The sequence below is a fragment of the Cololabis saira genome, chromosome 1 (assembly GCF_033807715.1).
Source record: "Cololabis saira isolate AMF1-May2022 chromosome 1, fColSai1.1, whole genome shotgun sequence".
Lineage (NCBI taxonomy): Eukaryota > Metazoa > Chordata > Actinopteri > Beloniformes > Belonidae > Cololabis > Cololabis saira.
The window spans coordinates 4,601,676-4,617,587 of NC_084587.1; the positions used below are offsets into that span (position 1 = coordinate 4,601,676).

The 15,912-nt window shown below is 44.0% G+C and overlaps 2 protein-coding genes across 3 annotated transcripts in view; one reads left to right on the forward strand and one right to left on the reverse strand.

Moving 5' to 3' along the window:
- Nucleotides 1-2,133, forward strand: part of LOC133449893 (dynein axonemal heavy chain 9-like) — a 158,823-nt gene extending 156,690 nt beyond the window's left edge. The window contains 3 exon segments of the mRNA XM_061728799.1: nt 70-380; nt 465-600; nt 1,906-2,133. Coding sequence (XP_061584783.1) covers nt 70-380; nt 465-600; nt 1,906-2,133 — 675 coding nt within the window.
- Nucleotides 2,134-8,366: 6,233 nt separating this feature from the next.
- The window catches only part of pkn1a (protein kinase N1a), a 98,269-nt gene continuing 90,723 nt past the window's right edge, over nt 8,367-15,912 (reverse strand). For both annotated transcript variants that reach the window (XM_061729541.1, XM_061729459.1), the window contains exons 17-23: nt 14,903-15,079; nt 13,213-13,275; nt 13,050-13,126; nt 11,776-11,918; nt 10,847-10,954; nt 10,669-10,749; nt 8,367-9,055 (exon numbers count right to left, since the gene is read on the reverse strand). In XM_061729541.1, the coding sequence (XP_061585525.1) occupies nt 8,852-9,055; nt 10,669-10,749; nt 10,847-10,954; nt 11,776-11,918; nt 13,050-13,126; nt 13,213-13,275; nt 14,903-15,079 (853 nt within the window). In that variant the 3' untranslated portion in view covers nt 8,367-8,851. The remainder of the gene's footprint in view (nt 9,056-10,668; nt 10,750-10,846; nt 10,955-11,775; nt 11,919-13,049; nt 13,127-13,212; nt 13,276-14,902; nt 15,080-15,912) is intronic.

Consider the following 15,912-nt stretch of genomic DNA (forward strand, 5'->3'; position numbering starts at 1 on the left):
CAAAAGTCTCTATCATAGCAACAGGCTGTTCTTGTGAATTTTGTTAAAAAAGATAAAAAATCAAAACAGGATATTCTACAAATACCTATCATGATGAATATGTGACCTCTCATCCTCACAAACCAGGGAGAGCTGACGATGACCACGGACATGGAGAACCTTCAGAATGCCATTTTCCTGGACGTGGTGCCGGAGAACTGGACCAAACGGGCGTATCCCTCCATGTCGGGCTTGGCTTTGTGGTTCACGGACTTGCTGGCCCGGATCAAGGAGCTGGAAGCCTGGTCTACTGACTTCACCTTACCCTCCGTCGTGTGGCTCGCCGGCTTCTTCAACCCCCAGTCCTTCCTCACCGCCATCATGCAGGCCATGGCTAGAAGGTACAGTAGCGTTGGTTTATTTAGACATAAACGTGATGGAGATCCTGCTGTGGAGAAGTAAACCTCTCCATCCTTGCTCTGCAGGAACGAGTGGCCTCTGGACAGCATGAGTCTGCAGTGTGATGTCACAAAGAAGAACCGGGAGGACTTCCCCACTCCTCCCCGGGAAGGGGCGTACATACACGGCCTGTTCATGGAGGGGGCTCGCTGGGACACACAGGTGCAGCACAACACCTACTCACCACTGCTGTTTAGTTTGAAGATCTCAAATCAAATATTTACCCTGCCTGTTAAAAAGCCAACATCTGGATATAACGGAATAAACGGGTAAGTATTATTTAAAAGACACATAGTGTGGTAATGAAAGAAGATGGTTCTGTTTCAGCAGCATCACATTTTGCTGATACTGCCAGAAATGCGTTAAGAACAGTCTGATGCATCATTGAAACCTGTAGGACGGTGGTGAAGCCTCATCCTGCAGGAAGGTGTGTGCTCACAAACACCCGTATGATCGGGATCAGGAACCCCGTAAACGTTGGGCCAAATTCAATGAAAGTGAAGCATCAGAACACAAAGCAATGTTGCAAAGAAAAGTCAAGTAATTGATAACACCTGTGTAGATTTGATAAAAAAACAACTCATCAGCTCGGACGCCGGTTCCCAAACCTTTTCTGGTGGACGCCCTTTTGGTTTAGAACAGGGGTCGGCAACACAACATGTTGAAAGAGCCGTGTTGGACCAAAAACACAAAAAACAAATACTGTATGTCTGGAGCCGCAAAAAATGAAAAGTCTTGTATCAGCCTTAGAATGAAGACAACACATGCTGCATGTTTCTATATTAGTTATAACTGGGGGGAGATTTGTATTTTCATTATGCACTTCGAGAAAAAAGTCGAAATGTCGAGAAAAAAGTCAAATGTTGAGAAAAAAGTCGAAATGTCGAGGAAATAGTCAAAATTTTGTGAAAAAAAATCTAAATGTCGAGATTAAAAAGGAAAGGAAAAAGGAAGAGAAAAAAGGAAAAAGATAAGAAAAAGGAAAAAAAGAAAAAAAAATTAAAAAGAAGAAGAAAAAAGAAGTAAAAAGAGAAAAAAAGGAAAGAAGAAGAAAAAAAAGGAACCAAAGAAGACAAAAAGGAGAAAAAGAAAAAAGGGAGAAAAAAAAGGTCAAACATTTTGAAAAAGCTCCAGGAGCCACTAGGGCGGCGCTAAAGAGCCGCATGCGGCTCGCCGACCCCTGGTGTAGGAGGATTAATTAATGAGACAGGCCGCTAGTTTGCAGTGTGTTTGGTGGGCGTGTCGTCGGGGGAGTTTGACTTTGACTCAAACTCTAAAGACTTTCACCAGCAAACAAAGTCACACATCACTTCGGTTCAGTCCCGATCACTCAAACAGTGTTATCCCCCTCCTAAAGAAACATTGTTCACCCCCGTCAATGACGAGACGTTTCCACTGCAGCCTCAAAGTCATTTGTAAATATCTGCGGCTTTGTAAATGTTTTCCTGCTTCCTCTTCTCCTTTCAGTCCGGTTTGATCGTTGACGCCCGGCTGAAGGAGCTCACTCCGGCCATGCCCGTCATCTTCATCAAGGCCATCCCTGCGTCCAAAGAGGAGAGTCAGGTCGTGTACCATTGTCCCGTCTATAAGACGCGCCAGCGGGGACCCACGTTCGTGTGGACGTTCAAGCTGAAGACCAAAGAGAACCCGTCCAGATGGGCGGTGGCCGGAGTGGCTCTGCTGCTGCAGATCTAAGTTCAGCACCGATGCTGCAGTGTTACCACGGTAACAGGGTTCATGGCTCTGCTGCTGCAGATCTAAGTTCAGCACTGATGCTGCAGTGTTACCACGGTAACAGGGTTCATGGCTCTGCTGCTGCAGATCTAAGTTCAGCACCGATGCTGCAGTGTTACCACGGTAACAGGGTTCATGGTTGGAGTTCTGGTGGACCAAATGGTTTCCTTTACACAGGAAGGTTCGTGTTCTTAATTAAATGCTTGGTTCTGGACGGCCAATAAGTTTCGGGACGTTAGCCGATGTTTTCAAGTTCAAGTCCAGTTTAGTGCCTTAATGATTCCTTTTCTCCAGTTTAATGTGTGTCTGTCACTTCTGGCAGCTCTGATCCCAGAGTCGGGAGCTGCTAAAGTCATAAGACAAGCACAAGATGGCTTTGTGTAGGAAAAACTCAGGAAATATTTAATGTCCAACTTTTTAAATTGTAAGAGTGCAATAAAAGCTCCATACATGAATGAGTAACCAGTAAAGCAGATTTACCTGCTGAAGGTTTCCCTTTTCTAACTCTAACTTATGCTGTTTGTGTTGTTGATGCATTAAAAATACAAAAAAGACAAGGCTACAGATTCATACTTTTGGCTTTATCAGAAAAGGAGCGTGTACTTGGTTTACTGAAGGGAGAAAAGAGGCTTCTGCCTTCTTAACACATAAATAGAGATTTCATTAAATAGACTTAAAGTGGGAGAGAAACCTGACTGTAAAAACCTGTCAGGTTTGTTTTGTTACTGAACGCAGATGCAAACACAAAGTGATTTAAACAGCCATTTAAAGTAGAACATGGGATTCCAGAGAGGTGCGAGTCCGGAGGAAGAGTCAGGGATGGAGGACCGGGAGCCGGCGGCCGTCCGGTCCAGATACCACAGTTTAATTGGCAGATTGCTTCAGTTTGTTACTCACAAACGTTTGTAGGCTGGAACGAGACAGAGCAATGAAGTGGTGGAGATGGAGGGATGCCAGCACCGAGACGGAGAAGGAGAGAAGCAGGAAGAGTGAAGTCCTGGCAGGAGCAGTTAGTGACAGGGACGGCAACCAAAACTATTACAGTTTACTATTACAAAATCATAAATCTTTTCTAAACTCCTGTTAATAAATAAATAAATTGAACAGAACTGTGTGCCCAGATCAGCACCAGAAGTCCCGTAAAATCCCGTAAGATCACGTTAAAGGCTAATTTATGGTTCTGCGTTACACCAACGCAGAAATACGCTGTGTGGTGCGTGTCGCCGCGTACCCTACGCCGTAGGTTCTGCGTCGATTTAACGCGGAACCATAAATCAGCCTTAAGTCAGAGAAGTGTTGCGCAACGCGTGAAGACGCATGAAAGGCAAGTTTGATTTTCTTTTCTGTTCTCCCGTTCTACATGTAGCTGAAAAGCTTAAAGTAACTAAAGTAACATAATTTTTTTTGTCTTAGAGTAACTATAACGGGATTACCCAAATTACAACTGTAACGCGTTACATTACTGCATTACTGGTGAATGTAATCTCGTCGTTACTTTGTAACGCGTTACACCCAACACTGCTGGTCTCATATATATATATATATATATATATATATATATATATATATATATATATATATATATATATATATATATATATATATATATATATATATATATATAAAACTGAAGTATTCCCCGCTCTCTGTCCAGCCATTCCCAGCCCTCTTTTATTCCTCTCCTACTCGAAACAGGTGTAAGTCATTCACAATCAGGTAATGAAACTCCTCCCGCAGCATCCACACCGGCAGACACGGAGCAGGGGTGCAGATCCCGGGGGGGACGGGGGGGACATGTCCCCCCCAATTTCTGAAAAACATGAATTGCCCCCCCCCCAATAAAAAAACCCTAAATTATTCAAAATTGAACAAATGTATTTTCAGACTTTAGGGCTCCATATTTCATCCATATATCAATTGATCGTGCATAAAGTAGTCCCATAGGATAAAAGGAAGATGGTGAGAAGAATTTGAGATGAGTAGACACTACATGCCCAAAACCCTTAAAACTATGATTTACGAATATAACAGTTAAGAAAGCAGTGACACACACTGTTGGCTGTTTAGGACAAATAAACTAGAAAGGTCATCACAATAAATGATTCCCTGTGCAGTATTTTTTGCCGAGCCTTTACCAATTTATGGCATGGTAAGAGTTGCATATTGGCAAAAAATTAAAAATTAAAATCACGTTGGTGTCCCCCCCCCATATCCTGACATCAGATCTGCAGCCCTGGCACAGAAACCCTCCTGACATTTCATTACAGAAATAAGGAAACAAGGACAACAAACGATGAACAGGGATGAGGGAGCGTACATGCTCTCACACATGGACCGGTTTCTTGGAGGGAGGACAGCGGGGGGGGGGGGGGCGACCTGTCAAACCTGACAAGTCGGCCACGCCCTTATAGTAAAAACAGCAGGACGTTGTCACTTCCCATCACGTGACACTCTGAGGAAGGCGGGAGATCCGCCGAAACTGTCAGACGGAAGGTAAGAAGTTGGAAATTTGTCTGGAAAAAAGAAACCTTAGGATAACCCTTAAAACAGTTTTTTGGATGCACGTTCCTGATTGGGGCTCTTATTCTGAAGGACTTGTGGACTTCAAAAACCCTTAAAACTGTATTTTGGACCTGCAGATCCTCAGCCTGCACTGGATTGATGTCAAAGCTCTTCCAGATCTTCCAGCTATTGAATCGTGGGGATACTTAGCGTTGCCCACAATTTATTCATATATTTATGTAAATGTATTCATATTTAGTTATAGGTTACAGGACCATCTCACCCATCACACTCCCCTCCCAAAGACACTTAAAGAACACTTAATTATATTTTTCATTCCTGCCATCCTGTAAATACTTCTGGTCATTGTACATATTACATATATATATTTAGTTTTTATATTTTTTTTCTAATTTGTTCTTTAATTGGTCAGTGGTTGTTTTTACCAGGTTAGATTCCTGTGTACATTTGGAAAAATGAATAGAATAGAATAGAATAGAATACTTTATTGTCTGTCCCAATGGTGACAGAAATTCCTCTTGGACAGGGCTCACAACCACATTCACACATTCCCATAAGGACACGTTACAATATAAAAAGAATAAATACGTTAAAAAACTGTAAATAAGTTAAAACAGACATGACGGTGCCTGTTAAAAGTGCAACAATCTATTTGATAGTGTTCAGAATGATTGTGGCAGATGGAATGAATTACTTTTTGTAAATGTTTTTCCGGGCCAGTGGAATTCTATACCTTCTGCCTGACGGCAGTAGTTGAAATGAGTGGTGAAGGGGATGAGAGGGGTCTTCTGTGATCAGAGTGGCCTTCCTGATCACAGAGCGGTTGTAGAGATCAGACAGGGGGGTGTGTTGTGATCTGCATATTTTGCTGGCCTGGTTTATTATTCGTGAGAGTCTGGTTTTGTGTTTGATGGTGAGCAAGTTGTACCAGGATGAGATGTTGAATGTAAAAATGGATTCAATGAGTGAACGGTAAACCAGAATTAAAATGTCTTTGCTGATGTTGAATGTCCTTAGATTCCTCAGCAGGTGGAGACGCTGTTGTGCCTTCTTGTAAATACCGTCCGTATGTTGTGTGAAGGACAGACAGGTGTGGATCTCAGTCCCCAGGTATTTAAAGGACTGGACCTGCTCTAGCTGCCCCTGGATGCTGAGTGGCTGGAAAAGAGATGGCGTTATTGCTGCCTTGCTTCTGCCTCCACAGCACAGCTCCTTTGTTTTGGCAATGTTCAGCTGGAGTGAGTTCTCAGTGAATGTTTGGACCAGGTCGCTGACGGCCTGCTGGTACTGAGTCAGGGCATCAGAACCAGTCATGTGGGCAACCAGTGCCATGTCGTCTGCATATTTAAAAAGTGACATTCCTTCTCTGCTACAAGATATGTTGTTGGTATATGCAGAGAAGAGAATGGGAGATAAAACACAACCTTGAGGAAGCCCTGTGTTTAAAACCAGTTTGCTCGATTTAAAACCATTCACAAGCACTTCTTGTGGTCTGTCCTGTAAAAAGTTAAAAATCCATAAAAGCAGTGTTGGGTGCACCTGAAGATCTGACAGGCGGTGCAGCAGGGTGCTGGTGTTTACAGTGTTAAAAGAAGAGGAGAAATCCATGAATAAAATCCTGGTGTGTGGGTGTGTAGAGTCCATGTGCTTTGTGACGGTGTCTAAAAGTGTGAGACTTGCATCCTCTACACCACGTCTTGCTCTGTACGCAAACTGGAGGGGGTCGTTTGTCGGCCAACATGTCGGACAGCTGGTCACCCACTACTCTTTCCATGCACTTGCAAAGCACTGAGGTCAGCACCACTGGTCTGTAGTCCTTCAGGTCCTTTGCGTGTGCTTTTTTGGGGATGGGGATTACTGTGGACTCTTTCCACTGGTTGGGGGTACAGCCAGAATCCAGGAGGAGCTGGAACAGCCTGGTGAGAACTCCACCTAACTGGGTGGAGTAGTCCTTGAGCACCCTGCCTCCGAGCCTGTCAGGTCCTGGGGCTTTGTGTGGGTTGACTCTGTGCAGGATGGAGGTCACCAGCTGTTCGTCTATGACGACGGTTGAAGGAGAGCTCAGGGTTGGACAGGTCCAGTTGCTTGGTCTGCTGTTGTTGTTGAACCGGGTGAAGAAGCTGTTGAGATGTTCTGCAAAGGAGATTGGGTCTGAGCAGTTGACCACTGCAGGTTTGGTGGGTCAGCCCATCATGGTGTTTAATCCCTGCCATGCTTCCCTTGCATTTCCAGATGTTAGCTTCTTCTCCACTTTGTCCTTGAAGTTGATCTTGGCCAGCTTGGCCTTCCTCCTGAACTCCTTTTCCAGTTCCCTCACCCTAAGCTTGTCTCCTTGTAGGAAGGCCTTCTTCTTTAGAGATAGACAGTGTTTCATGTCCTTTGTAATCCATTTTTTATTGTTCGGGTGAATGGTTATTTGTCTGGTGGGAGTGACAGTCTCCTCACAGAATAAAATATATGAGGTCAGTGTGTCTGTCAGTGCATGGAGATCACCACCACAATCATTAAAAAATTAAAAACTAAAGTGATTTCTGATTAATGAGCAGAAATACCAGATGTTGTGATTTTGATATTGATTATTTTATGCTCTTAAATTGTTTAAATAGTCACCAGTTTTAGTTCTAGTGGGTCTCAGTTAACTAGATTACTTGTTTCTACAAGTTTATGAACAACCTATGATGATAATTACCACTGGTGGGTGTAAATGATTAATTCATATAATAATCAATTCTCTCAGGACAGAGGGGGCTTTTATTCTTCACATTCCTGAAAGGCTGCTGAGACAAACTAGTGATACTGAGAAGAGTGACTGTATGATCATGTAACTTAACTGAAATTAAATCATTTTAATGACTGATTTACCACTAAATAAGTCAAAGGTTGTGATTTGCTGCCCCCGTGTGGCCAGAGCCGGTACTGCTGCCCCCGTCACTTCTGAGCCCAGAAACAAGAATAAAAGACACAGTTTTCACTCCAGGATTTCTTTATAAAAGAAGTCATTTCATACGTTCAGTGGTTTTGTTTCATCGTACACGGTAAGATAAGTAAAATCCACACCATCATACTGGACATGCGGCTTCACGTCCAACTCCATGTAAGTTTGTACCACCTCCCCGTGTCCAGCGTTTACTTCTTTGTTGGTTGTTGGTTTGTTCCTCAGCAGCCGTCACAAAGTCCTCTGAGTGGAGAGAAAGGCGAGCGAGGAGCGTTTCGCCTGCTGGTCCCAGATTTGGCCCCGAACCGAACGCCGCCACGACGAGGCGGCTAAAGTTTTAAAAACGGACATGACGACAGATCTGTCCTGAAAGGAAATGACTGGTCGGTGAAGCTCAACGTGAAAAACCTGTTACGTCACAGTTTAGTGTTCAGATCTTTTCTTTTTCTTCTTTTTATTTTATTTTTTTACACATAGCTTCGATGCTGACGGTTGTGTCTTTGTCCGACGCGTTTAAATCAAATTAAAACACAACCTTTGTGCATTGAAGCACCGAGGAATCGTCATGATTACTTTTGTAAAATCCGAGCAGCACGAGTTTAAAAAACGGTTCGTGAAGTGGTTTTATTTTACCCCGTCGTTGAAAAATATTTCACGTCCTATCGGTCGTTTCTCGTCGATTCACGTCGTTTCACGTCGTTTCTCTTCGTTTCTCTTTGTTTCTCGTGGATTCACGTTGTTTCTCAACGTTTCCGTCGTTTCTCGTCGTTTTCTGTCGATTCTCCTCGTTACTCGTCGTTACTCGTCTTCACATCGTTTCTCTCGCCCGGCTGCGTTCCGACGGCCTCGGATGAAAACTGAAATGTTTCTGAGTGGAAGTAAAAATGTAAGGCATTGATCGGTGCGAGAGGCCACTGCGCTAGGTGACTAAACCGAGGAGGGGGGGGTAACAGGGTAATGATCACAGGTCACATGACTGAGGGGGGGGCTGACGGCCGTCCAGGGACGACATGAGACACATAACGGCTAAATGCTTTTCCACAATCGTTAGGAACCACCTGACCCCGGGGGGTCCACATTCATTCACAGCGACGGGGGACGTCGGTCCGCTCCGGCAGAGACGGCCAGAACCTTCAGAAACGTCCGTGTGTGTGTGTGTGTGTGTGTGTGTGTGTGTGTGTGTGTGTGTGTGTGTTGGGTCCAGGTCCAGGTCCGGGTCCACTAGCAGAGGTCAGAGACGTAGTCGAAGTCCCGGAAACTGTCCTGGTCCTTGCGGGAGAGGACGCGGGGCTCGCGGGGCGGCGTCAGCGTCGGGGCCTCGGTGGTGAACTCCTCGTCAAAGTTGCTCACGTCTTCTTTTCCCCGGATGGAGGGAACGAAGGGCGGGGGAACCTTCCTCTGCAGCAGCAGCTCCCAGTCCACGTTCTGGGGGGAAAAGAGACCAGAGTCAGTTACAGGCCGGACTCAGACCACCGGACTCAGACCACCGGACTCAGACCACCGGACCTGCAGCCGTCTAACACAGGGGTCGGCAACCCAAAATGTTTTAGATCAATATTGGACCAAAAACACAAAAAACAAATATGTCTGGATCCGCAAAAAATGAAAAGTCTTGTATGTATAAGCCTTAGAATGAAGGCAAATGGCGAAATGTCGAGAAAAAAGTCTAAATCTCAAGAAAAAAGTCTAAATGTCGAGAAAAAAAGTCGAAATTTCGAGAAAAGTCAAAATTTCGAGAAAAGTCTAAATGTTGAGAAAAAGTCTAAATGTCGAGATTAAAAAGGAAAAAAGAAAAGAGGAAAAAAGGAAAAAAAAGAAAAACAAGGAGAAAAGGAAAAAAGAGAAAAAAAAGAAAAAAAAGAAAAGAAGAAAAAAAGGAAAAAAAAAGGCAGACCCCTGTACTAACATCTATGCTCCGTTTGTTCGTTGGAGAAAAGCGAAGTCTTGTAAATGTAAAAGATAAACTTTTCTCAACTGACTTACCTGGTTAAATAAAGGTTAAATAAATAAAATAAAAGTCTGTTTCACTTTCAGTCATTAATCTCAGGATCTTCTTTCTTAAGTGACTAAAACCTTGAACACTAAGCTGGAGGTGTCTGACCTCCACGGCGGTGAAAACGCATCACGTTCTGACAGGCGGCTGAACCTGTGTGCTTCAGTTGCCACGGTAACAGCAGACCGAAAGGTAAACGCAACCAGACAGGATTCCCACTCTCCCTGAAGTTATTTTCCAGGACTTTTCCAGGACATTTTCCTCTTCCCTGTGGTCTCTGAGCATCTCACTCTGTTGACGACCACTTTTATTTAAATTAATTAGGTTAAATCTACATGAATAATTTCATTTTTTTCCAGGAAAACTTAACCCCCCCCCCCCCCCCCCCCCCCCACACACACATATAAAACATTAGTGAGTCATTTATATACACATATACATCTTACACCAAAAAAGGGGAAACAAAAATAATAGTTATAATGACGAAACAGAAAAACAGAAACAGAAAAAAGAAAGCTAACACGATTTATGTGCTTTATTTCTTTAGGTCTTACCCAGTGACTCTCAGGAAGTCTCTTGAGCTTTTCAAAATATTTGATTATTGGATTCCAAATATTATAAAAACGGTCATTGGACCCTCTTAGTGTGTATTTAATGTTTTCTGATATTAGATACATTAGATCAGTCATCCATACAGATATTTTGAGTGGGCAAAAAGATTTCCAGTGTAAAATAATTTGTCTCCCAGCTATCAACGTTGAAAAGTTTTCCTAATTTTCCAGGTTTTCCAGGAAAGTGGGAACACGAGATCATCTCTTAACCTTGATGTTTGTTGTAATCAGGGTGGTAGTTTTACAGCTGCACCGGATCAATACCAGAAATCCTCTACCTCTAACTCGTCTGATACGGTGAAAGATATCAAACTATTCAGGGATTGTGGAGGAATCTCAGTGAATAAAGGTCTGGATCTCTGACGGATCAGGAACCGTCACTAAAAACAGCTGAGTTTCCACCGAGTCGTGTCGGTATCTGCGAGTTCACTCACTCTGAAAAACGGCTGCTTCTTCACCTCCTCTGCATCCTTCTCTCCGGACCCCAGCCTCCTCTCGGGGTTCCTCCGCAGGAGCTGCAGAAACAACCAGAACCGTCACATCCGACAGTCAGACAGTCAGACTATCAGACTATCGTCATGACGACGGCGACGCGGCCACACGTTCTCTCACCCGTCTCATGATGGCGATGGCCTCGGTGGAGAGGAAGCGCGGGTAGCGGACCTCGTCGTTCACGATGCTGTCGAACACTTCCTCCTCGTCATCGCCCGGGAACGGGGACTGCACATCAGAGGTGTCAAAAAACATTCATTACTCAGGTAGAAGTATAGATACTAGAGTTTAAAAATACTCCTGTAGAAGTTGAAGTATCAACTCAAGTTTTTTACTCAAGTAAAAGTATAAAAGTACTGGTTTCAAAACTACTTAAAGTATAAAAGTAAAAGTAATGTAAGGGGGAAAAAGCCATTAAGGACAAAAGCCATTGAAAATGAATGTATCTTAGTATAATGCAAATATATTAAAGAAGCATATATGTGTACTATTGAGCATTAACATGTGTTTCAGAGAGCAGCAGATATGATGACTAGTTACCTATAAGTATTGTAATGGTGCAAAAAGTCAAACTTCAGAGGCATGTTATCATTTATCCTAACCTTTATTGGAATGTACATCCAAGTTTAGTTGCAGGAATCTGAGGGAACGGATGTAAGAACAAAACTGGACAAGAACATCTGAAACAACCACAACCAAATTCACTCTATCCGGATGGAGCAATTTAACTGGATAGTTTTTTATTAAAGGCCGAAATGAAATGAAAATGTTTTTTAAAATGTAAGGAGTAAAAAGTTCAGATAATTGTGTGAAAATGTAAGGAGTAAAAGTAAAAAGTCGTCTGAAAAATAATTACTCCAGTGAAGTATAAATAACCAAAATTTCTACTTAAGTAAGGTAACGAAGTATTTGTACTTCGTTACTCTGCTGCTCACACACACACACACACACACACACACACACACACACACACACACACACACACACACACACACACACACACACACACACACACACACACACACACACACACACACACACACACTCACCTCTCCCACCAGCATCTCGTAGATCAGCACCCCCAGCCCCCACCAGTCCACGGCGCGGGTGTAGGACGTGTCCGTCAGAACCTCGGGGGCCAGGAACTCCGGGGTCCCGCAGAAGGTGCTGGTCCGGTCCCCGAAGCCCATCCCTGCAGAACCAGAACAACCAATCAGAAACCAGGAGACGGACGACTTCACGGCTTCACCGGTAGATTCTTTTACATCTTTAAATGATCAACTTTATTTGATTTTACTGCACTAAAGACTTCATCATAAGCCGTTAAACTGCTTTTTAACCACGAAACAGCAGAATTTATGGTTAGAAATTAAATTACCGTATTTTCTGGACTATAAGCCGCATCCGCTCTATTTAAAAAAAAAAAAAGATATACAAGCTGCAGTTATTTATGTTGTTAGATTAGATATTTACTACATGTACAGAAGGATTTTGAACTGTAAATGATGTACATGTTTGTACCTAAATAGATCCTTTTAACACGGCAGCAACTTTGCTGATTAAAACGGGACAGAACCAAGAGAAAATAACCGGTATTTATTTATCTATTTATCTGTTTGAAATCTGCTTCTACTTCTATCTGCTAAAGAAGAAGTAGTGTATTCTTCTTTGCATTTATTTTGTCTTAGTTTTGATTCTAATTCCGGTTAGAGCGCCCCGAGCAGTGGAAGAAAAATCCACAGAATAGAAAAAAAACCTTTGTATAAGCTGCACGGTTGAAAACCTATGAAGAAAGTAGCGGCTTATAGTCCAGTTCTGTGTTAAACCAACGGAGAGCCTACACCGTCGCCGTGACGCCGTCGTGAACCTTCGGACTTCTCCGTCAGTCCATTTCGCCGCGGTGCAAAACCCCCCAGAGCGCTAGTTGATACTTTGTTTAGCTTCCGTTTTTTCCGGTCAGAGTGAATCAAAAGAGATAAGGACAACTATTAAAAAAAAGCACAAACACACACGAAGAAAAGAGCTGTGAAAGTTCACGACTGCTTCACGAACCGGAACTGGAAATGCGAAATGTGCTACCAAGCAAACCAATCACAGCCCTCTCGGTCTGCGTTGGGTCTGCGTCGCCTCGACGCGTAGTTACAATTTTTGGGAGGTGCACGTCAGGCACGGCGTGGCGTGCACGCCGCGGCGCAACCTGCGGCGCACGCTCGGCGTCGATTTAACGCAGAACCATAATCCAGGTTTAACAGAATAACTCATCAATCCCTCAGAAGGGGCGGGGCCTCCACACAGCCCCGCCCCCGGCTACAGCGGTACCCACCCTCTTTGCAGAGGCCGAAGTCGGCGATCTTCACGTAGCCGTCCGTGTCCAGCAGCAGGTTGTCCAGCTTCAGGTCTCTGGAGGACAGAACATGTTCAGAGAAAGCAGGTCTGGTGTCGGTGACGGGGCCAGACGCGTGAACGCGTGAACGTCCTCCACTCACCTGTAGACGATCTTGTGGTCGTGAAGGAACTGCAGTCCCAGAACCACACAGGCGGCGTAGAACCTGAGGTCAGAGGAAGGAAGCGTCATGAGTGAGACACCAGAACCGCCTAACCCTAACTGTAATTAGCCCGAGTATCGTCTCAAATTCGAGAGTGTATTATTCAAAAATGAAGTATAGAAGCTTTTCCACCCGAGTCACCAGATTGTGATGGGTGTCACACGGCCGAGGTCTATTTTGGTTCTGGCCCATGTTATATAACTTTGGGTCTGCTGTCTTTTAAAGCTTCTCAGAGGTGTAACTCTGGAGACGCTCAGCCAGGACCTGACCATCGTTGTATGCTCCATGAAGCCTCTGAACTACCACGGCGTCTGTTAACTCCTCTACACTTGGACATGATGGGGGGTAAGAAACGTGCAGCCCTGAACTGGAAATCCATAAAACAACCTTCCTCCAGGTAAAGTTGCAAAATTATGACTAAATATCGTTGTCAACCAACCTTTATCACCTGAGGAAAACGAGACGAGACGCAACAAAAAAGGTCTTCTGTATCTGGAATGAATGTATTCTTGAGTCTATAAGGTAACAATAATATAATAATAAGATAACCTTGTTTGAATTGTAAAATGGGTTTGGCTAAATACAATCTTTGACTAAAACTAGACTAAAATTGACAATTCTGACTAAAATAAGACTAAAATACTCAGACTTTTAGCCAACTGAAACTTGACACGACTAAAAGGAGAATGAACGTGACTAAAACTAATAAAAACTAAAATGATAGCTGGACTCAAAGACTAGACTAATCTAAAATTGAAACAGGCTGACAGAAACAACACGACCCTCCAGGTAATATCTCAAGAAGTTGTTGTACACCTCACAGGTGGAGAGGCTACGGCTGACGGATTTTGGCACTTTTCCACTAGAACCTACTCGTCTCCTCCACTTGGTTTGGTTCTTTCCCACTAGGGCTCTAACGTGCCGAGTAGATACTTTTTTGCTACTATTCTGCCGAGGTTCTAAGCGGCTGAGTCGGCTGTGATGTCATCACACTACAGGCCACCAATTGGTCGGGGGGTTGGAGTCAGACGTCTGAGTCAGGATGTGACATCAGAGAAAGAGAACCTGACGGAGATTCTTGTTCATTTTATTCCAGCAGTAACGGCAGCAGAAGTTGGTGATCCAACTCTGAGGGTCAGATGTTCATAAACCTGGTGCTGAGGAGAGAATTAAAAACATCTAGACGGAGATAAGGAACGACCAGATCTACCAGGAGCTCTGTCACTTCATAGCTGCTCAGATACCAACAGACTTTTCAGCAGCACAGAGACAAACTAAAAACATTAAAAAGCATCGCCACTTGAAGCTTCTTTCACTCACATTTTTTACTTAATATGGAACACAAGCCACAGACCCAGCAGCACATCTATCATCTCCTCCAGGTTCTACATCTTTAGTTGTTGTCTTGTTCTCTTTAGATCACACAATCAAATACGTCAGAGCAGTTGAGATGAGCTAGTGGAAAACTGCCTTTACTGGTCTGACGGCCCTTTTCTTTTTCCTATTTTTTTATTTTCTGATCCATTTGTTGCAAAATTGAAAATGAAAAAAAAAAGGTGTCAATGAACTTTCAGAAGTTATTAATAAAGCCGCGACTGAGGTCCTTGTATTGTGGGCTGGCGGTACGTACACGGCCCGGGGCTCCGTGAACACGTCCGTGTGGATGTGCATCATCAGGTCTCCCCCCGCCGTGTACTCCATCACGAAGCACACGTGCTCCGACGTCTGGAAACACGCAAACAGGTTCACCAGGAACGGATGGTGCGACACGTTCACCGTCTCGAAGATTCGCTTCTCACACATCAGGCTGGAGGAGAAGATGGAAGAGTGTGAAGGAGAAGGAGGAGAAGAAGTGGAGGAGGTGAGAAAGAAGGGAGGATAATAGTGGAGTGAAAAAAATCAGGGCTTGATTTGGTCAACGAGACAAAAACAGATAAACCGAGATCATGATTATTTTAACCTTTGTGCTGTCTTAGGGTCAAAGGAGGAGGAAGAGAAGAAGGGAGGAAGGGAGGAAGGGAGGAAGGAAGGAAGGAAGGAAGGAAGGAAGGAAGGAAGGAAGGAAGGAAGGAAGGAAGGGAGAAAGGAAGGAAGGAAGGAAGGAAGGAAGGGAGAAAGGAAGGAAGGAAGGAAGGAAGGAAGGAAGGGAGAAAGGAAGGGAGAAAGGAAGGAAGGAAGGAAGGAAGGAAGGGAGAAAGGAAGGAAGGAAGGAAGGGAGAAAACACGGAAAGAAGGAAGGAAGGAAGGAAGGGAGGAGAGAAGGAAGGAGGAAAGAAGGAAGAGAGGATGGGAGAAAAGGAAGGGAGAAAAGAAGGAAGAGAGGAAGGAAGGAAGGAAGGAAGGAAGGAAGGAAGGAAGGAAGGAAGGAAGGGAGAAAACACGGAAAGAAGGAAGGAAGGGAGGAGAGAAGGAAGGGAGAAAAGGAAGGGAGAAAAGAGGAAGGGAAGAAGGAAGGAAGGAAGGAAAAGAAGAAGGGAGGAAAGAAGGAAGGAAGGATGTAAAAGGGAAGGGAGAAGGAAGGAGAGAGCAGGAGGAAAGAAGGAACAGGAGAATTAAATCATTTTGACCCAAACACAGCACCAGGGTTAAAGTGCATATATAATTATTGTATTTTAGGGTTAATAACGACTCAAACACACG